The sequence below is a fragment of the Phocoena phocoena genome, chromosome 9, assembly GCF_963924675.1.
Source record: "Phocoena phocoena chromosome 9, mPhoPho1.1, whole genome shotgun sequence".
Classification (NCBI taxonomy): domain Eukaryota; kingdom Metazoa; phylum Chordata; class Mammalia; order Artiodactyla; family Phocoenidae; genus Phocoena; species Phocoena phocoena.
This window is the reverse complement of record NC_089227.1, coordinates 59,640,214-59,657,908: the sequence shown is the minus strand read 5'-3', so window position 1 is coordinate 59,657,908 and position 17,695 is coordinate 59,640,214. Positions and strand designations below refer to the sequence as shown.

General features: G+C 43.6%; 1 protein-coding gene across 1 annotated transcript in view; it reads left to right on the top strand.

Annotated features, from left to right (window-relative positions):
- The first annotated feature begins 7,936 nt into the window (after window positions 1-7,936).
- Window positions 7,937-17,695, top strand: part of SCRN1 (secernin 1) — a 33,932-nt gene continuing 24,173 nt past the window's right edge. The window contains exon 1 of the mRNA XM_065883976.1: window positions 7,937-8,095. Within this exon, the coding sequence (XP_065740048.1) occupies window positions 7,937-8,095 (159 nt within the window). The remainder of the gene's footprint in view (window positions 8,096-17,695) is intronic.

Genomic DNA, 17,695 nt, shown 5'->3' with positions numbered 1-17,695 from the left:
GAGCTAATTTACGTACCTTTCATCAGCTGGCGTTTACATCTCAATTCAGGTAGATAATTCCTTTTCCAAACACCTATTTATTCTTTACTATCTCAATAGCAGATATAGGATAGGAAAATAAATATAAGTGAGTATCATTTGTCCTGTTTTCAGTTCAGTGGGAATGTCAACAGTTTAAAAAGTGACTTTATCGATAAGTAATATAGCACAATAAAATATAATAAAATACATTCTTCTTTGCTTTTCTGGAAGGAGGTAATTCATAGACGTTGGCTTTAAACTTGCCCAATCTTCTCAGTAAAGCTGGGAGCTTGGAGAGTAAGGACATTTGGGTTTCATTTCTTTGTGCAAGTAAAGGTACTTTGTCACAGTTATTTGCAAGAGAGTTAATAAGCCTATAGCTTATATAGACAGTCATTTTCTTCCTCTCAGGCAACTCAAGGCTTCCTTATTACTGGGTATGGTGACTAATGAGGGCCTCTGCAGCTTCACTGAGATAAAAGGGCAGGGCAGTTTGGCATTCAGGCAAAGAAAACCCCTACTTGGCTTGGAGCATTCATGCCCTTCAATAACTACTCACTGAACTTGAGGACAAAGACCTTCTTTCCCATGCAGCTTCCTCCCTCCTTGTCTAGACATTCTGTAAGCAGTCTCCTAGTTACAGGGGTGCAGTGCTCCAGCCCCCCAAGCCTGTACCCAGCCTCCTGTCACCAGTCGGAGGGTGGATGTTGGGAGATGCAGCTCCTGTGCTGTGAGCTCCAGGGACTCTGGAGCTGTAATTCCCAAGAGGAAGTCATGAATCCTGAAAGGACTTTGATAAGGACAGTGATGGTTAGAAATTGAGCTTAGGGGTACTTTACCACAGCTGATAGCACGATATCTAAAGCTGTACAGTCCAGTTTTGTAGCCTTGAGCCACAAGTGGCTATTTGATTTTTAAAAAATGTTAATTGTTGTAAAAATACACGTAACATAAGATTTACTGTCTTAACCATTTTTTTTTTTTTTTTTTGGCGGTACGCGGGCCTCTCACTGTTGTGGCCTCTCCCGTTGCGGAGCACAGGCTCCGGACGCGCAGGCTCAGCGGCCATGGCTCACGGGCCCAGCCGCTCCGCGGCACGTGGGATCTTCCCGGACCGGGGCACGAACCCGTGTCCCCTGCACCGGCAGGCGGACTCTCAACCACTGCGCCACCAGGGAAGCCCCTGTCTTAACCATTTTTAAGTGTAAAGTTCAAGTAGCATTAAGTACATTCACATTGTTGTGCAGCCCATCCCCAGAAACTTTTCATCCTGCAAAACTGACACTGTGTACCCATTAAACAGCTAACTCTCTGTCCTCCTCCCCACTCCCACCCCTGCCTGCTCCAGCCCCTGGTAACCACCATTCTACTTTCTGTCTCTATGAATTTGACTACTCTAGGGACCTCATATAAGTGAAATTACACAGTATTTGCGTTTTGGGGACTGGCTTATTCTACTTAGCATAAAGTACAGATAAACGTACTTTGAAATATTCTTAACAAATACTTCCTAGGACATACCTGTAAGTTTAATTGTCTGTGGGGGTTAAATTGGAGTGTTTCATTAATTGGAACTGTTAGTTTATTGCTAAACTGGCAAGAATCCTAATTGGTATTTACCACAAAGAAGCCTATTCAGTAGACTTGCTTTTTAAGCCTGTTGCTTTTAAAGATTTTTACTTGAAAACCATAGTAAGAGAGAAATGTTATATTGCAACCCAGTACATACATATACTTATATGGGTATATCTGAACTTAAAGTTTCTTGTACGAGCACTTACTCTTACTATGTGAGATGCACGTGTTCTTTTCTAAAAAATGCTGATCTCGTCCACTATATTGATTTCATAACCCACAAAAGGGCCACAACATGCAGTTTGGAAAACACTGCTATAGACATTCCTGGGTTCAGTTTTAGGCCTGTAGTATAACCCTGTACCCACATCCCCACCTCTGGATCCCTGTGGTTCAGAAGACAGCTTCAGAATTGTGCCTCAAAGCAAGCAAGTTAAGAAAAAAGCCATCAGTCATGGCTTTATTTCCGAGTAAGCTTTGTTCACTGATTTTAATGCTGGCTTAAGTAGAGTGTAGTTATAGAAAATTCATTATTGAATGGTTATACTGTTTTCCAAAGCTGAATATAAATGATAAAAAAGTCTATGTAATAAATTTCTGCATTAGCATGTGTGATTGGGAGTTAATTAAATTTTAGTTTATTTTTCTTCGTGGAAGAGATGATGACATTTCATAATGCTGTATAAGATTATAGAGGGAAAGGGAGAAAAATGGTAAAGTCGGATTTTTGTGTTATACATGAATGATTTAACAGTTTATAAAAATCCTGTAAACAGAGATTTCAAAATGCATGTTTTATACAGTATATAGATGAGTTAACTTTTCAGATTTTAAAATCTGGTGTGTTAGCCAGTATTTTGACAAATAATGGGAACAAAATTGAGATTCCTGGAATTAGTTTCAAAAGAATTTCATCTCAGGGTGAGCAGAAAATTGGCTTTCTGATGGGCCAGTTTTTCTTTTCCTGTTTAAGGAGGTGACTGCAGGAGGCCTGCCCGCTATTTGTGTAAATAATAGTAATGAAAATTTGTGTACTCCCTGAGTAACTCTGAATTGGGCAGGCTGTAAAGAAAAAAAAAAAAGGAAAACAAAGTACTAGAGAATAACTATAATAATGCTGAATAAAAAACTTGTCCTAACTATAACTCAAATAAGAATTTGCCACTTTTGAAATTTTAGATGTTGGGACATAGAAATAGAGCCAAATTTCTTCCTTAAAATAAAATTCCTAAATCGGTAATATCCCCTGGGTTTATTTTTTTTTAATCTTTTGTGTGTGATTATATAAGTATAAATACTTGTAGGAAAATTGAAAACAAAGGAAAATATAAAAAAACCAGAAAGAATTTAGTGGTCAGGCTACCACTTCTGGTCTTTTTCTATGCATATTTTCATGTAGTTAAGATAATTTTTTTAAAATAAATTTATTTATTTTTGGCTGCATTGGGTCTTTGTTGCTGCTCGCGGGCTCTCTCTAGTTGCGGCGAGCAGGGGCCACTCTTCGTCGCGGTGGGCAGGCCTCTCACTGCGGTGGCCTCTCCCGCTGTGGAGCACGGGCTCTAGGCACGCGGGCTCCAGCAATTGCAGCATGTGGGCTCAGTAGTTGTGGCTCACGGGCTCCAGAGCACAGGCTCAGCAGTCATGGCGCACAGGTCCAGCTGCTCCGCGGCATGTGGGATCTTCCTGGACCAGGGCTCGAACCCACGTCCCCTGCATCGGCAGGCGGGCCCTCAACCACTGCGCCACCAGGGAAACCCTAAGATAATTTATTTCGGACACCCCCCCCACCTCCCCAAACCATTTCTCCATGCAATTAAAAACTCTTCACAAACATTTTAATGGTTTTATAGTATTCTACCATATAGATGTAGCATAAATTTTTAGCCACTTCTCTGATGCTGGACAGTTAAGTTTCCATCAGTTTTTCACCTGTATAAATACCGCTGTAATGCACACTTTTGTGCATGAATCTTGTCCATATTCCTGATCATTTCCTTAGAGTAGATACACAGAAATGGAACTCCCTTCCATCTACTGCTGTCTCCTCCCTGTCACAGCCAAACTTCTTTGAAAAACTATCTGTGTGCACTGGCTCCATTTCCTTCCTAAAACCTGGCTTAAAAGCCTTCAGTGGCTTTAGTGTTTATTATGGGACAGACACTAAAGTCCCTGCTGTTGCCTTCAAGACCCAACATGAACTAGCCTCTGTCCCTGCATCTCCAGCCTCTTCCCTGTTACCTCTGGCTCAGCCACACTGGCTATTGGATGTAATGGCTCCTTCCCCTTTCTCCAGCCACAGGGCCTTCAAACCTGCATAGCCTCCCTCTGGAATAGTCTCACTCCCCCACCCATCTGTCCTTTGTGGACTATAAGGTAAGGTATCTACTTAGAGGAAGTGGTTGGAAGTTTGAAGAGAAGTGAAGGTCTCAAAAGTGCATTTAGGAGTTAAAGAGAGGAATTGACCAGACAAAGTACACAAGGGGTTTCCAGGTAGCGATGAGGGCCGCTTTCTGGGTATATTCAGAGTCAGGAATGTGAGCTTCACATCAAGGGAAATGGAATTGTCCTCTAGGGCTATGATCACCTTTAGCTTCTGGAGAAAAGAGCTTTGCTTAAACTCAGTTCACCTGATGAGTTCAGTATCCACTTCCTGTGTTTATTTTTCTCAGTCTTGTAGCATTGTCCTACCTCCTCTTGACTAATTCAGTTTATGTGGGTGATAGCACGATTTGTCATAGAGTAAGTGGAGGACTTTACAAATAAATACTTTTGGGGTCACTGGAAACCTCAATGTGAAAGTCCTCATTTCTGGGTTTATTGGGAAGTTGTAAAGTTGCTCTGTTCAGTAGGATTTCTACTACCCACCTGTGGCTATTTAAATTGAAATGAATTAAAATTTGTAATAAAATTAAAAATTTAATCCCTTAATTACACTAACTACACGCCACTAGCCACTTGAGGCTGGTGGCCACCGTATTACACAGTGGAGATGGAACATTTTCGTCATTGTAGAAAGTTCTGAACAGCACTGATCTGGAGAGCAGACGAGGATCCAGCGAAGTCATCTCTGAGGCTAGTCATTGTGTAGAATGGTGATCCAGGAAAAGTAATGGACAGTTGGCTTTGGCTAGTTTGCTACAGGTTGTGATACACAGTTTATGGGTTCATCTAACATTAAAAAAAAATGACATAAAAATTCTGCTCCCTTCTGGCATTCCCAATCATTCCCCAAATTCAGCAGAAAAGCCAGCCTCTCTGGGCCCACATATCCCTGGGCTTCCTTTGCCTATGTATTCGTCATGGTCAAGTGACTCAGATGACCTGCTGACGAAGCAGATGTCCAAGCTGAAGAATAAGTGCTAGTCAAAAACTCCTAGGGGCAGGACAGGAATAAAGACACAGACATAGAGAATGGACTTGAGGACACGGGGAGGGGGGAGGGTAAGCTGGGACGAAGTGAGACAGTGGCATGGACATATATACACTACCAAATGTAAAATAGATAGCTAGTGGGAAGAAGCTGCATAGCACAGGGAGATCAGCTCCGTGCTTTGTGACCACCTAGAGGGGTGGGATAGGGAGGGTGGGAGGGACACGCAAGAGGGAGGGGATATGGGGATGTATGTATATGTATAGCTGATTTGCTTTGTTATACAGCAGAAACTAACACACCATTGTAAAGCAATTATACTCCAATAAAGATGTTTAAAAAGAAAAAAGATTTATCTGTTATTTATTTAATTTATTTTTGGCTGTGTCGGGTCTTAGTTGCAGCATGTGGGATCCTCGTTGAGGCATGTGGCATCTTTTGTTGCAACGTGCAGGCTCCCCGTTGTGGTGCGTGGCCTTTTCTCTTGCTGTGGTGTGCGAGTTTTTCTCTTCTTTGGTTGCGGCGCGCAGGCTCCAGGGTGCGTGGGCTCTGTAGTTGTGGCACGCGGGCTCAGTTGCCCCGCAGTATGTGGGATCTTAGTTCCCTGACCAGGGATGGAACCTACGTCCCCCACGTCGTAAGGTGGACTCTTCACCACCGGACCACCAGGGAAGTCCCAGATTTTTACTGTTTTTAAGGATCGAGTAAAGTAAGGTTCTGCTCATAGATCAGACACCAGCACTTTTGACATGGCCCAACAACGGGGGCAGAAGGGAAGTCCTATTACATACGAGAGTCATACAAACACAGGACAACGCGTTCTTTCCCGATCTTACCTTCTTCTGGGTCTGTTTCACTTGATTTGGCTCAGCCAGCAATTCTTCCCACCTCCAAATTCTAGGAATCCTCTATAAAGGCATTTTATCTTATAATTATTGTAGGTCTTCCTTACACATACAGAGTCTTGGTTTATTCCTCTCTACCCCTCAAGTTTGAAGATAACGTGGTTTTGTGAAAATGGGAAAGGTTAAGAGGAGGAAGAACTGGAGTCTCTTTTATTTTCTTGCCTTTTCTTTCCCTCAAAGGGGCTAGGGGCTATTTTCCTGAGCTAGGAGGGAATTATTTGCAGAGTTATGGACTACCTACTTCTCTGTGCCCTGGGGAGGGACCTGTCATAAGCACTGCCAGGAAGAGCTCTGGCAGCCCGGGGTGTGTGTACACAGACTACGCTGAAGTAGCCTGGATGTAGACGTAGCAATATGGTTCCTCACAAAGATGTTTCTAAACGTAGAATGTTGCTGACTCTGTGACTTGATAACTGGTCCAGTAATGAGTGAGGGGAGTTGATTTTGATTGGCTTCCTCAACAGAAATTTTGAGACACTGCTCTATTTGAGTGGTCAAAACCCAAAGAAAATATCTCGTATACTCACGTAGCCTCTACAAGTTGCAAAATATGTTCTCAAGAATCATGTCATTTGATGCTCATGATACGTCTGTGGGCTGGGGCAAAACATGAGGCTCAGGGCTTCCCTGGTGGCGCAGTGGTTGAGAGTCCTCCTGCCGATGCAGCAGACATGGGTTCGTGTCCCGGTCCAGGAGGATCCCACATGCTGCGGAGCGGCTGGACCCGTGAGCCATGGCTGCTGAGCCTGCGCGTCCGGAGCCTGTGCTCCGCGGCGGGAGAGGCCACAACAGTGAGAGGCCCGCGTACCACAAAAAAAAAAAACCCAAAAAACAAAAAAAAATCCATGAGGCTCAGAGTGGTAAAGTGATTTGCTCAAGGTCACACAGCTAGTAGGTGTCGAGGCTGAGTTTTGAATCCCAGTTGCTTTTCTGAGAATATTGCTTTACTTCTCATTTATATTTTAATGGAGAAGCAGATGGTAAGGATAGTTCCTGATGCTCCAGTGGGATGGATGATGAAGCTGGCTGCTGAGACAGGGAACCTTAGGAAGGGATCCAGTTTAGGGAAAATGATGAACTCAGCTTTGGATATCAGGTAGGCTGGGTCTGTGGGTCAGGAGCTCAAGGAGAGAACTGAGCTTGAATTATATATGTAGGTCACTGGTTCGTAAATGACAAGCGAAGCTCTGGGCATGGATGAGTTTTCCCAGAAAGAAAAGAGCATTAAATGAGGAAGGAAGGGCCAAGCAGTGAGGATGCTCGATGGCCAAGTAGAAGAGAACTAGCCAGCCCAGGAGCAGTTAGAGGGGCGGGAGGAAAGCCAAAAGGTGCTTGAGTGTTATGTCATTGAGGCAGAGAAAGATATATATGAAAGAGTGGGGTATCTTTCAGTTTATTTCCAGACCCATTTCCCCATGAGCACCACAAAAACTATCATATGGTAGCCATGCATCTCTAGATCAGAGGCACTTCAGTAGTGCACTGTTACAAAGTATATTTATTTATTTTTGTATTGCTGTGACAGATGGCAGCGTGTGTGTTTTCTGCCTGGAACAATAACCTTTCCATTCTCCTGCGTCCTTGCACTTTTGGCTGTCACTGCGGTCTGTTGCGAACCTGAGATCCTTTATTCCCACAGAGTACTAAACAATATCTGGTGTCAGTGGTTTTGTGATTCTACTCCAGACACCCCACCTTCATTTGCCAGCTGGGCTCTCTTTTTTTTTTTTTTTTTTTTTTGCGGTACGCGGGCCTCTCACTGTTGTGGCCTCTCTCGTTGCGGAGCACAGGCTCCGGACGTGCAGGCTCAGCGGCCATGGCTCACGGGCCCAGCCGCTCCGCGGCACGTGGGATCTTCCCGGACCGGGGCATGAACCCGTGCCCCCTGCATTGGCAGGTGGACTCTCAACCACTGCGCCACCAGGGAAGCCCCAGCTGGGCTGTCTTAATGAGCTCGCTGCACACAGTTCAATACTAGAACTCTCTTAGTGGGTGAAATATGTTTGAAGAACTCACCGGTGGAATCTTCCATGTTAGGCCTGCTTCCATTCTCTCTCTTTTCAGGATGGCTTTAGCTCCTCCAAGTTACTGTTTTGTGGCCTTCCCGCCACGTGCGAAGGACGGTCTGGTGGTATTTGGGAAAAATTCAGCTCGGCCCAGGGATGAAGTGCAAGAGATTGTGTATTTCTCCGCAGCTGATCATGAACCCGAGAGCAAGGCTGAGGTAAGTCACGTGTTACTGTCTCTCAGTTAACATGTATTCTCTTTCTCTGGCTTTGTCCAGCACCTTGATGTCTTAACCTGGAAGCCTGCTCACAAGTCAGAACTGTCATGTGGGTTCTGTTGATTCCTGTTTCCATTCAGGTTTGTTCATAGCCTTAAAAACAGGGTCACATGGAGAATTCTACATTCGTTGCTATGGCCCATGTTTTATACTTAAGTAAAATATTTATACAATTCCAAAGTCAAATCTATGAAACAAGATATATTCATAGAAGTCTGGCTTCTGCCTTTGTATCATTCACTCCATTGCCTTTTTCTTCTATAGGTTATCATGTTTTGGAAGTGTGGGGGGTTATCCTTCCGTTTAAAAAATTATATATTAATATATGGAATAAACTACACACACACATACATATCCATATGAATATTTATCCCAGTCCCTTTCCTCCCTTCTTAGATGAATGGTAGCATGCTATATACACTTTTTTCCACTTTGCTCTTTTCAACTAAAACTGTATCTTGCAGGTCACTCCATGTGGTCTCTAAAGGGATTCTTCATCCCTCATTTACAGCTGTGTAGTATTTCATTCTGTGGATGTAATCAGACTTTACTCGGTCCCATACTGCTGGACATTTGGGTTGGTTTCCAGTCTTTTGCTCTTACAAATAGTGCTGAAGTGAATAACAGCCTTGTGCGTCTGTCGCAGTATCTGGTCTCGGTTTATATATTTTTATCATGTTAAAACGTATCCACCAGTTCTTATTTTGAGTGCTCAGTCAGTATTTCTTTGGAATAGGTGCCTAGAAATGGGGTTTCTGAGTCACAGAGTATGTAAATAGGTAATTTTGTTAGATATGGTCAAATTTCCTTTCATAGCTGGTGTACCATACCATTTTGCATTCCCACCAGCAGTGTAAGACGGTGCCTGTTTGTTCATATTCCCAGCATGTGTTGTCAAACTCTCATGACGGCTATTTCATGTTAGTTTTACATTATGCTCTTTTGCTAAATCCTTTTATTGGTTGTGTCAGCTTTTATTATTGGTGCTCTTGGGTTTTCCAGGTATGTTGTTACAAAACCTGCAAATAGAGATTGTTTGATTGTTCTTACATCTCTAATTATTTTCTTGTTTGTTTGGCTTATAGCTTGGATTCAGTATTAATAGTGAGGGAGATAATGGATATCTTTGCCTTCGTTCCTGACCTGAGGTGGGGGACAGCCTCTAGTGCTTCCACATTAAAAGTAAGATGCTGGTTTGGGAACAGAGATTTATATAGCTTTGTCATGTTCAAAAGTATACATCAATTCATACTTTGATTGCTTTTAAATCCTCAAGAACAGGTGTGACATTTTGTTAGAGATCTTTCCAGTGATTATGGAGATAATCCCCTGATTTTTTTTCTTCCTATTTCATGATAAGTTGAACCATCTTTGCATTCATGGAATAAACTTCTTGGTTATGGTATATTTAGTTGTATGTGTTTAAATTGTAATTGTTTGTTGAAGGATGAAGAATTTGGATGAAAAAAATGGGAGCTAGTAGATTAACAAACTCTTGCCCCGACATCATCTGTATTCTTTGATGTTCTATGCTTTACAAAATAAACTGATTTTTCTGGTGACTGTGCTAGGTTTTAAGTGAGTATTCATCAGTGCGTATTTCATTTTCTTATCTGAATCTTTACCTGTTTCGATCCTTTAAAAGCATTAAGCATCACCAGAGCAACAGAACTCTACAAGGAGCTGCTTATGCGAGGTGAATTCAACAGAGACGCTGAGACGAACAGGCAGAGTGCATGAGTCTGTGGTCGAGGCAGCGGCAGACTGGCTCCCACAGGATATTCGCCAGAACCACTTGCCTCTCGTGTTGCACCACTAACTTGGTCCAAGCCCCTAAGCTTCAGCGGGACCTTCCTTTCATACAGGCAGAAAAGAGTGCTAGGTTCTCTGGCGCTCATGCTAGCTTTTAAATGGGTATTCAGTAATGTTTGAATGTCCATGTTGTTTGCATCTGAATGTTTCTTTCTGTTCCTGGAACAGAGTGGGCTCGGTATGGATGAAGTTGGCTTGGTTTGCGTTGTTACTGACCTCCCCTGTCTGTCTTCCCTAAATGTTTCTTTTTCCCAGAGAGTCATGCAAAACTGAAGCAACACTTTGATTTTCATGTGGGCAGATTTAATTTCCCAAAGATGGCTATACGAAATCCCATTCCACATGTACTTCTCACAGTGTGATAGACACACCTCCATGGAGTGGAGGGTTTATGCCCCCCCCACCCCTGCCACGAATCTTGGTGAGGACTTCCGATGGCATCATGCAGTGAAGCGTGACGGAGGTGATGCTGTGTGACCTCCAGGGCTGGGTCATAAAAGGATTCAGCTTCCACTCATCTCCCTCTTTTGGAACTCTAGCCCTAAGATCCCAGGCACCATGCTGGGGGGAACCCAAACACCCATGTACACAGACCATGGGGTGGGGCCCACATGGAGAGCCTACAGCTAGTGCCAGCTGCCAGATGTGTGAGTGAATGACATTTCAGTGATTCCAGACCTCAGGCTCTATGGAGTAGAGACACACATCCCTTCTGTGCCCTGTCCAGATTCCTGACTCATCAAATTCACGAACATAATAAACGGTTGTTTTACACCACTAGATTTGGGGTCATTTTTTAGTAGCCATAGTAACTACAATATTGTACAAAGCCTTTTATGAATATGGCTGAAATAAATATTTTAGAAAAAATTTGTTTTCTTTTTTGGGGAATAGGTTAAATAAGTCTGTATTTTACTCACGGTTACAGTCATTTTAGGAAATAGACTAGATTCCTTTCACTAGTTAACCTATGGCATATTAATGCTCAAATACACTATAGGTTACATTATGTCCCTTTGCATAAATAAGTGCAGCTTGATACATACCAGAGTTAGTCCCTAAGGCAGCCCTGACCTTTTTTCTGAGTTGGATATCTGTGTTCTGAGTTGCCTCTGCATGTTTCCACATCCATACTCTGCAGGTAAAATAACTCTACGGATCCAAAACCAAATTCACTTTCCCCGTCTCATCTGTTCCCCTAACAGCGCTATTGTCTGCCGCATCGTTAAATCTAGAAACCAGACAGAAGCGTTGACCCCCGTTTTCCCACTTCTCTGTGGATGCACGGGGGTGGCTGTCACTGCGTCTTGTTGCTTCCTCTCCTGTGTCCCCACCTCCACTCCACGGCCCCCAGCTCATTCGCACCCACCCCCATCTCCCTTCGGCTTTAATCTGCTTATTGGTGCCCAGGTCTCTTTCTCCTGAATTCTGTTCCCTGCAGCGTCACCGGAATTTTCTTTCCAGATCACAGCTTTGTCATTGCCTTGTTTAAAAATGTTTGGTTGCTTATAGGATGAGAGTCCAGGCTGATTTGTATGCCATTCACAACTCTTCCTGATTGGCACCCTGCTCACTTTTCTTTCTTTTCTTTTCAATTAATAGACAGTTTCAGAGCAGATTTAAGTTTCCAGAAAATTGAGTATAAGTACAGAGAGTTCTCATATAACCCCTCAACTCCCCCCAACCCCCTGCCTCCCAGTTTCCCCCATTATTAACATTTTGTCCTAATATGGTACATTTGTTGCAATTGATGAGGCTGTACTGATACATTATTATTAACAAAAGCAGTAGTTTACATTAAAGTTCACTCTTTGTGTTACATATTCTATGGGTTTTGACAGTTTCTAATGTCATGTATCTGTCATACAGAGTAGTTCCACTGCCCTAAACATCCTCCGTGTTCTGCCTGGTCATCTCTCCCTTCCCCTAACCCCTGGCAACCGCTGATCTTTTCACTGTCTCCATAGTTTTCCTTTTTCTAGAAGGTTATATAGTTGGAATCATATAGTATGTAGCCTTTTCAGATTGGCTTCTTTCACTTACTAATATACATTTAAGATTCATTCATGTCTCTTCCAGGCTTGATAGAATGTTTCTTTTCAGCTCTGAATAATATTCCATTGTCTGGATGTACCATAATTTATTCTTCCATTCACCTATTGAAGGACACCTTGGTTGCATCCAAGTTTTGGCAATTTTGAATAAAGTTGCTGTAAAATTTGTGCGTAGGTTTTTGTATGGACATAAATTTTCAACTCATTTGGGTAAAGATACTTTTTAATGTAATTTTACGTTTTGAATAGGTGATATATTGGTGTGGTTCAAAGATTTAATAACATTAAAATGTTTACAGTAAGCAGTCTTAATCTCCCCTTATTCCTGTCTACCGATTCCCACCTTTTATTTATTTGTTTGTCTGTTTATTTATTTATTTTTGGCTGCGTTGGTTCTTTGTTGCTGCGCGCAGGCTTTCTCTAGTTGCGGTGAGCGGGGGCTACTTGTGGTTGCAGCGCGCCGGCTTCTCACTGTGGTGGCTTCTCTTGTTGCGGAGCACGGGCCCTAGGTGTGTGGGCTTCAGTAGTTGTGGCATGTGGGCTCAGTAGTTGTGGCTCGCAGGCTCTAGAATGCAGGCTCAGTAGTTGTGGCACACAGGTTTAGTTGCTCCGTGGCACGTGAGATCTTCCCGGACCAGGGCTCAAACCCATGTCCACTGCAAGGGACACGGGTTCAATCCCTGGTTGGGGAACTAAGATCCTGCATGCCATCCGGCGTGGCCAAAAGAAAAAAATAAATAAACAAAATTGTGGTTTTTTTTTTTTTTTTTTTAACAGAAGTTTCTTTTAAAAAAAGAGTCACTGTGGTTGCTCATCTGCCCACCTACCCACCCTTCCACCTGGTCCATCCTACCAGGTGGTCTTCTCTTCCAGTTCGTCCCCTTTCTTACCCTTCATCTTGCACCCAGTCTGTCCATCGGTCTGCTTGCCCCTCTGTCATCTACTCTATGTCCAGTTCACTTTGCTTGAGATGGAGGAATGAGAAATGGGGTCCTCCAGCACAGAGCTCCCCAGTTTCTAAGATCACCCTGCACATTTTTGTTCAGATACACAGCTGGCAGATTGGAACATTTTCTTTTCTGTTCTTTAGTCTTTCTTCTGTGGATTCTGGGTTTTTAACAACTCCTCATCTGGTTGCAGGGTAGGATGGATAAGTATGTATCAAACTGTGAAATCCCCTGTGTCCTCTCTGTGGATGCTATACACTGTGCATCACGGAACTCGTCTCCCTCTGCCTCAGGCCCTGCCTCTCCCTGTGGGTAGGGGCGTTGAAGAATCAGATGAATAATTTCCTGGATTATGATGTTCTGTGTGTGCATGGGTGCATTTGTGTGTGTGTGGATGTGCATCTGTGCTCACAGGTGGGTATAGGTCTATTCTTAAATGGTTAAACCTTCTATTTAAGAAAAAAATGGATCCAACATTAGCATATTTTCCTGGAAGAACCATGGATTTCAGCTACAGTTTACATGAGTCATACTTGGTACCCAAGAGAGTAATTATACCACAATTTATGGAGACAGAATTCTTTTCTTTTTTTGTGGTACGCGGGCCTCTCACCATGGCGGCCTCTCCTGTTGCGGAGCACAGGTGGCTCTGGACGCGCAGGCCCAGCGGCCACAGCCCGTGGGCCCAGCCGCTCCGCGGTATGTGGGATCCTCCCAGACCGGGGCACGAACCCGCGTCCCCTGCATTGGCAGGCGGACTCCCAACCACTGTGCCACCAGGGAAGCCCGAGACAGAATTCTTGATAGCCAAGTCAGGTGTGATACATAATGTTTTTTGAAAGATTCTCTTATTATTATATATTAAACCTCACCTCCATTTTTCTCTCCTTTAGAATTCATTGTTTCCTTTTCTTTGAAAGTTAGTTTGAATTTATTTTTATTTTCTACTGTATGAAGTTCAGTGTGGGATTAGTATCCTCAGCAAGGTTATACAACTTTCACGATTGGGGTGGGTTTTTATTAGATCATTTCCCTTTTCTTCCCCAATGAAAATATTTGCAAGAAGAATAGAAAATTACCAATTAATGATAGCTGGTGGTGTTGTTAGTAGCATTGTTTAGGTGGTGGCTGTATTTGTGGTGTTTGGAGTATCTGTGTACATGGTGGGGCAGGGAGTGGGTCCTGAATGTTAATTCTGAAGATTATCCCCTACAGCAGGAGAGCACAAGTCATTCTGGAATCAAAGAAATCTGACCAGAGCTCCATGGCCACTAAGTAGATTGTGTGTCTTTCTTCCTGTTTTCCTGTTTTCTTCTCTTCAGCCCCAGGAGCAGGAGTCCCCAGCCTTCTGTGGGGTCAGAGCGGCTCCCTTGCTCCGTGGGAGAGTGGCTCGGCAGGGGGCTTCCTTCCATCACTTCCCCTTTCCCAATCCTGTTTCTGACGCCAGGTCTTTGCATTGTCCATCCTCAAAGATCTTACAGCTTCAGGGGAATAAAAAGCAGCTCTTCTAAAGTGTGGTCAGCATCTTCTTTTGTCTTTGTTTAGACTCATATGAGCCTTAAGGGCACATTTTCAAAAGTCAAGTAGCAGGCAGGACACTGGAATAAAACAATTAAAAAACGAACAACCTCAGTGATAATTAGCAGTGCTGCTTTAGAGGCACAAATTTTCTAAAACTAAAACTATTTCCCTGAAGCATCCCATTTTCCCTGCCTTTGTTTCCCACCCTAAGAAGTCTGGCTGACTCATCAACTCATTTCACAGTGGTTTTCGCTGGTGGTGCCAGGGTTGTGTTCACCATCTGAGTACAGTAGGAAAGGCACAATGATTGCGTTTCATTAATTGAAACGTCTATTGTGTGAGTGTCTCTATTCCACTTTCACTGGGTGATATCCAGAAATAGTGTGTTCAGGAATGTGCAAGGGGTAGGCGACAGCATGACGCTGATTTTGCTTTTCATTTTGGACACCATCACACAAAATAATAAAGGGTTTGCCCTGAACAAGAATTGTCATTTGTTTTTGCCTCCGGGGCCTTGTCAAGGTTTATTTTTCCATCCTCCAACCTGGCATATATGTCCCCAGGAGCCACCTGAGAGCGACAAGCTCAGTGCAGGTAGTACTTTTAAAAGCTCAGTGATTAGCATTAGGCAGGGCTGACATTTACAAGTGTGCCTCGCCACGCCCCCTGCCCTGGGCATTCTTATGTTGCTGTGTGGCCTTGGCCCCCAGAAGTCACACTAGCTGACAGATTAGTTTTATTAAAGGCTGGGTGGGTGTGGCCATGGGGCAGCAAGACGAACTGCTCCTCTTTTTCTGAAGCCCCCTTGAACAGCTTAATCACCGAAGTGAGGCCTGAACTGTCCCTGTAAAGACTGATCTTCTGAGTGGTGAACGTTTTCTCTTTGCTTTTTTTCTCATAGAAATTTGGCTAGGACTTTTGACTTTAGAACTAAATTGTTTTTCCAGGCTGAAAGAAAATTTCAGGTACTTTTGGATTTTTTTTTCCCAGAGACACCTTTCCTGCTACCTCAAATCCCACTTTTTCTCTGCCTTGTTAATAATGTGGAAACTGTGAGTGTCATTGAATCTTACTTAAAAAAATGACTGCCTGCAGAGTTCATGTTCTAGATGGCTGGCTTTACAACGTTTAACGCATTACATCTTGTGTAAATGTTCCTTATTTGTGAGGCTTGCTCCCAAACTGGGATTTTAAGTAACCGATCTCTATGAGACAAGTGTGTCCATCCTCCCTACTCCCTCCTACACCTGGGTGTCATTAGACAGATTTCAAACCCAGTGGGCCATGTGTGAATTGCAGCCACAGAAGGGCCCTTGTGAGGCCCAGACTTCTGTGGTCCATGACAAAGTTGCCCCGAGGGGCATGTGTTATAGGCTCACTAAGGCTGGGGTGCACACCCACCCACCTCCCGTTCCCCGACCCTGTGGCCTGTGAGGAGATCTGGGGCATCAGCTTGCAGTCTGGTGCTTGGGAGGTGCTGATTTAGCCCATCTGGCTAGTTGGGGATCTCCTTCCTTCCTCGTGATTCTAAGTTTGGCCTGAAAAGTGTCAGGTTGGCTGCATGTATTTTGGACTCCCACAGAGACCATATGGTCTTTTGCATTCAGTGTTCAACATTTTTATCTGTCAGTACTTATTGAGCTTTTGCAGTCCTGTGACTCAGTGCCATCGTAGCTCCCCTAAGTGGCAGGGTGGAGGACCTCCCTGAACCGTGAACACATTTTTGACATCCCCACCTGTCTCTTCTCAGGCTCTTACCTCTGTCTGGAATACCTCGATGTCTGGCCTACTTTTCAAGATCAACCTAAATGTCACTCACTTGATGAAACCTCTGCCCACTTGGTTGTGTTCCCTTTCCTTTGAACCTCTATTATGCTCCCTCCGACCTGTGTTATTCATTCGTTCATTCACTTATCCATTCATTCATTCAAAAAAAGGTTTATTGATGCCTACTATATACCAGATTTGGGATATGTCATGAACTAAGCAGCAAAGATCTCTCCCTCCTTCCCTTCTGTAATCTCTCAGTAGCACTTACATTCTAGCTGGTGGAGATAGCACACATAAACAGCACGTACGATACGTCAGTCAGTTATATAGTATTTTGGAAGGGTCAAAATGGCATGGAACAGTGAAAGGAAAAGGAAGGGCAGGATCGTGTGGATCAGAGTATGAGGTGGGAGGAGGGGACGAGATGCAGTGCATACAGGCCTCAGTGACCCTTACTGAAGTTGGCCTGTGGTCGTAGTCTGCGTATGTGCCTTCTCCTTCTTTCCCAACTGAAGGGACAGAGACTGGGTCTCCTCACTGATTTATCTGCCAGCAGCACTTAGCACAAAATGCCTTGTGTGTGGTCGGTGCTCCGTAGATACTTGGTGAAATGGGAACAAATGTGTCAAAATGAATTTGAGGGCAAATAAAAAGCTCATTTCCTATTTTGCTTTTTTCCTGTCCTTACAAAAAATACTTTATGATAAATCTGTGCTTAAGAACCTGAGATTCCTTGCCTATTTACTTAGTCTTTTCAAGATAGAGTTTGTCACTGGACCTCAGTGGGTACAGGGGTTTTGGAAAGTGTTGATCAATGCTGCTTTTGGCATGAAATAGTACAATTCTAACATATAAACTTCAATTCCATTTAGAAGAGCACAGAGGACCGTAGCTTGTTTACCGCCTTGGCCAGCCTTTTGCTGTAAAAGAATCATTTTTTTAAAACAATAAATAACTTTCGGGAACTGAATAGGGGAAAACATTTCAAGAGTATATTTTACTATCAATTTGCCATGAAAAATTCAAAGGTCTCTTGACAACCTCCGGGTTTCATTAGCTTTCAGTTTACAGACACTTACCCAGTGAAATAACATCATCCCAGCGCAGAGCAATACCTAACGTGGATCGTGAAGAGACGGATGTCACGTGATCAGTGAGTGTGCATTTCAGCTCTTACCTGAGGTTTAGAGATTATGGAAAATCAATGCAGAGTAGCTTTCTGGGCTGCATTCAGTCCATGTAAGTGGGTCTTGAATCAAAAAATTGATCTAAGGCTGCAGTTGATCCAGTGCTTTCAGGTGCCCAATTTAAAATGCAAATGGCTGCTGTGGCTGATAAATGTCTCCCCTGAGAGCTGAAAAGCTCTGTGTAATTTAGAGCCCTGAGTTCCACACTGCAGCTTCCACGGGACGAGTACGTGTGTCGTAGACTGCTAG